The following is a 4915-nucleotide window of genomic DNA, read 5'->3' as shown; positions in this document are numbered from 1 at the left end:
TATGCACGTGCGGAAGCTCTCTACTATTTTTATTTTTATACAGTCTCACACTATGATCACTTACTACGCACATTTTACACGACCACCACACATAGAAATTGCATATATTGAACTCCTTTTAAAAACGGTTGTATCGAATCCACAATTTTAATACTAAGTGTGAAGTTGACAATGAAAAGTTCAACTTGGAATAATTCAATAGGAGGCTCCAACAAGTGTCAAAATATGTCTAGGTTAGTATTAGAACAAATATTGTTTAGAATTATTATAATACATTTTACAGTGGAAAAAAATTCAAGCTCAACGGAATTAGTATTATTTGGTAATTATAATTTATAATATCTTACTATCTTAGTGACTACTGACTTGGTGTGACATGTCTCATATAGTCATATGCATTATAAAATATAATGTTAAGACACATGGATATTGGCATAATAAGGATATAGCTAATAATGCTTCAGAGAGTTATAATTTTGTAGGTAAATGATATTGTATGAAATAAGATACAAATATTTTTATAACATATTATAAGTTTTACTAATAAAATAAATTACTTAAAATTAAAATTGAACAATATTTAATAACTTAAAAAAAATAAATATAATGAATGTGTAATATAGTGTTTATATAGATACTAGTTATTTTAATTGTATAATAATAATAAATAATAATAATAATAAATGTATTTGCTAAAATGTACAATATTTAAACTCATAGATATTGAACATTACCAAATTAAAGTTTTCCATTTACAAAAGTATTCCCTCTTGTATATGGGTTTACTCTTTCCATATCATCAGTTGAGCCAAATAAAAATTAATACTCCCTACACGTTTTTTATTTTGAACAATTTTAGACCGTATGACACTGTTACCAAATCGTTTAACATATAAATTTACATTTGAATTACGGATACCCATTGTGTCTAAAAAACGTTTTATTTTTTTTTTTCAAGCTTTATATTCTCGTTGAAATTATCATTTTCCTCACGAGTAAATAATTCTAAGTTATACTTTTCAACGTGATTTTTTAAACTATTTACAGTATTTTTCATATTTAAAATCTTAATCTTCGATATTAATAGAAACCAATAATTGGTATCAATAATGCTGTCCATTATACTTTTCTTTTTTAAATTTTCCGTGCGGGCATAATGATTTTTATTTACCTTCTTTATATAATTGTCTTCGAAAATATTTCTTAATATAACTTCAAAGTCATAACTAGAGTATTTGGCGATTTGTTCGGATAGCCAATAAAAATTACTCCCTTCAAATTTTTTTTTTATAAATTGCATCCATTTTTCTGAAGGCACAAACTCATTATTTACAGTTTTGACTAAGTGGTATGCTGACAACAATTTTTTTCTAAACTCCATACAAACTATACATGTTCTAGAGGGCTTCAAACATTTAAAATTTACATATTTTCTTTTTGATAAGTCTTCACTCATCCCTGGGGATTCTTTGGCTATTTGTTCTATATGGTTAATCTGATCCTTATATGTTTCCTTCAATAACCATTCCAATACTTCTGATACTAAATCATCGTTATTTTGAACACTTTTAGGTGGTTGGATACTGGTATCTAAATTATACAACATATTATTACTTTATTAGAATTAAATATCAGGGAAAAATATAAGTAATTATTTATATAAACTTACCTGTTATGTATTTTTCATGACGAGTTAGATCATCTTGACAGATAGCATCGTGTGTTTTATTATCTTTAGAGCTATTTAGAGCTTCACTAGTAGAAGGCATTTTATCTTAAAATAAAATGAAATAAGACTGAGAGACGATATACCTAAATGAATAAGTGTACTTGTTACTGGACATTATTTTATGTTCATTTTTCTAATTACGTCGATTAGGACGAGAACTTATTTCAAATGCGTTTGGGAGAGAAGCATAACTGAGTAATGACAAGTCCAGTGGTGTCCAGACAGGTTAGCAAGTACTGCAACTGCTTTTGCTCTCGGGAAGACGAGAGGAAATTACTGGTTTCTCAACTTTTTTAACTGCTTGTGCTTTCAGAATACCTCTGTACACCACTGTTACAAGTCAATTCAGTGTTTGTAGTAGTGACAGTAGCTTTTTATTCTTTAAATAATATAATTCACAACGTTTCCTTCGTGATTGTTTAGAGTGTTTGAACATTTTTTAATTTTTTTAACTCGAATGTGTGTAATAACAGTTTATGTGGGACTAAAAAATATCGAGGAGGCAACGTTGACTGATGAGATATATTAATCAGTATAAAGAAAAAACTCACTACGGTACTATTGGTCGGTCCCTACTCCCTACGGTGATAGTCCTAAATTCCTAATTGTCATTTAACTGCGGGTGACAGTTTATAAACTGTGACGAAAGAAGGTGGAGTCTGCACTATAACCGTACAGGTTGTGACTTGTGGATACAAGACGTGTAAAACGGGACGGACGGCAAAAACAATATTATGGTCGCCGACCAGTCTGTAGCAACTAGTAATACAGAATCGTTGAGTTGGTAGCACTGGTGGTCGTGAAGGCGACGGTCCGGCAACAGCAATGATAACCTGTTGCGGCGATAACAAAACGACAACGGACGGCAGTATCGCTGTGCGGATTTAACGCGGGCAGTTTCCTTGGACGATGTTCGTCAGGAAATGGCTTCAGTGTGCGAGGTCGTCGCTGATCTTCATCGAAATCGGATGTGCACGTGCGGTCGTTTAAGGCCTGTTGAGATGAGATATTTCCTGGTTCGCTCCTCAATCCTTTTCTGATACGCGCGGTCCAGCGGGTTTGGTGGCGAAATTGTCTGGTATTTATCGAACACGCTCCCAGTAATCAATGCTAGTTGCAATTTTGGATTCTATGTTTTTCACTAATTAGATAGTGGTTTTATGGTTTTTTTATGTGTTTTAGATGATTTAGTACATGATATATATTATACACTGTATTGTCAGATTTTTAAATATTGGTTGAAATTTAATGAAAAGTGCTTTTTCGCTAGTGACAAGGGTTGTTCACAAATAGGGCGGCGGGTGAGCGCAGTCTACCGGCTGGGAGAGGCACGATAATTTACAAAATTCGTTATTTGACTCAGAATGAGTTAACCGTTAGAGAGCACTAGCCATAATGTATCATGTAGTATGTTTTTTCAAGTGTTTTTTCGAAATAAATATTCATGGAACAAGTTTTTTGTGGAACAGATATTCATGGAACAAGTGTTTTGGGGGGGGGGGGACAAATATTTATTGAACAGGTGTTGTACGGAACAAAAGTCTATCAGAACAGATGTTTTGTGGAACAAAAGGTAAAACTGAATTTTTATAATGCCTAGTAACATTATTGTTTATTGTTGAATTTTACTTATTATTAAATTATATTTTATATCTGATCTATTATTATATACTTTAAGCTTCTCTATATAAGTGTACCTCAACCACATTCTAAATATTTTTTTAAAAATATAATTAGAAAATAAATTAGAAACACCTAAAAAGTTATTTTTTATGAAATAAATGTTTTGTTTGAATTATTAATTTAGTGATTATTTTACTCATACAAATATTTTCATTTACCCCCATCAGATCAGAGAGTATTGTTTTTATTTAATCAGAAAAACAATAATTTTATTACCCATCTAAAATTGTGAATATTCATAATAATCAGTTTATAAAAAGATATTATTATTCACATTATTTTCTTTATACAAAAGTATAATATAACATAATTATAAATTATAAATATGGAAAAAAGGGATATATCCCCTCATTCCTTCACTTTTGGCACAGGCTCCGGCTAGAAACAATTGCTTCTGAAATTACCGTTCTCCACTCCACTGATTAATGATTATTAACTACAACATATTTGTGAAAAGAAGGCTTTTTACTAAAAAAATAAAATATTTTAGATTTTAACCTTTAGGTGTATTAAATTTTTTAGGTATTGGGTTAGGTAGATATAAACAAAGAACATTAAGACGTGTTCTATGGTATAAGCTATATCAAATATAACACATCATAGATACCATCATATTATTATGTGATTAAATAAAAATGAGTAAAAAGAATTTAAGTACCTAACTGCCTCCTTTAAATGTATTAATCAATCTTAAAAAAATCATATTGTACAACTTTAACTTATTCTATATGCTATGACAATCCTATATTCTGTCTCAAAAGAGAACAATCGCTTTTTGTGAATAATTCGATTAGCTCCTCGAGAACCACATGGTCACACTAACACCGGGAAGTTGGTGAGAGATGCGCAGCACAGATGTAAATCAGTCGACAGAAAGAATATTTTATTTTAAGTTTTAAGACAGAGTATAGCTTTATACTTTATAGGTTGACTTGGGTTGGTAGTTGGGTTGTATTTTTACTTTCCTCCCTTACAGTTTAAAAATTAGGTTCATCGAGCACAAAAATACAATAAAGTAGGTAGGTAATAGTTAAGAACTACATTATTGAAGGTACCTTCAAATTACCTTCATTAGTACAAACGACAGCATTTAGTAACAAGATGAAATCTGGTGAATTTAATATATTCTTTTTTCGTAGGTACCTATCTGCAGGTAGAGATATTGATATAAAAACGGACGCACGCAAAATTGAAAATTGTACAGAAGTAATAAAAATATCCAAGGTAATACAACCCAGCGGTTAGTATTGAGATGTGTAAATAAAACATAGGATTGTAATCACAGTGTAAAAGGTACTGCTAAACATAGAAAAGAATACTAAATGTAATACTTTTAAATGTTTTAGAAACTAATTAATATTATTATGTCTTTTCATTTCATTTAGGTAAAATATTATGTCTAAGTCTAATCTAAATTCTAAATGCATACTATGTGAAATAAACATAAAATAAACGACCTATATAAAAACTATTTATATTTCTAAGTGTTTCTAGAATATTTGA

The 4915-nt window shown here is 30.1% G+C and overlaps 1 protein-coding gene across 1 annotated transcript; it reads right to left on the bottom strand.

The window, feature by feature from the left end:
- Positions 1-940: 940 nt before the first annotated feature.
- On the bottom strand, positions 941-2454 carry LOC111032171. Its single transcript, XM_022312402.1, has 2 exons — positions 1670-2454; positions 941-1590 (listed from the first exon to the last, which is right to left on the bottom strand). Exons 1-2 carry the CDS (start codon positions 1767-1769, stop codon positions 941-943), a joined length of 750 nt encoding a protein of 249 aa, XP_022168094.1. The 5' UTR covers positions 1770-2454.
- Between the last annotated feature and the right edge of the window lie 2461 nt (positions 2455-4915).

The sequence above is a fragment of the Myzus persicae genome, unplaced genomic scaffold (assembly GCF_001856785.1).
Source record: "Myzus persicae strain clone G006 unplaced genomic scaffold, MPER_G0061.0, whole genome shotgun sequence".
Lineage (NCBI taxonomy): Eukaryota > Metazoa > Arthropoda > Insecta > Hemiptera > Aphididae > Myzus > Myzus persicae.
The sequence above is the reverse complement of the archived record's forward strand: the minus strand, read 5'-3'. Positions and strand labels throughout refer to the sequence as shown.

What these genes read in the sequence shown, in the direction of transcription:
- LOC111032171 (XM_022312402.1), bottom strand. Translation starts at nt 1,769, where the DNA reads ATGCCTTCTACTAGTGAAGCTCTAAATAGCTCTAAAGATAATAAAACA. An exon ending in TCATGAAAAATACATAACAG is followed by an intron (nt 1,591 to 1,669) that starts GTAAGTTTATAT and finishes TGTATAATTTAG; the next exon opens with ATACCAGTATCCAACCACCT.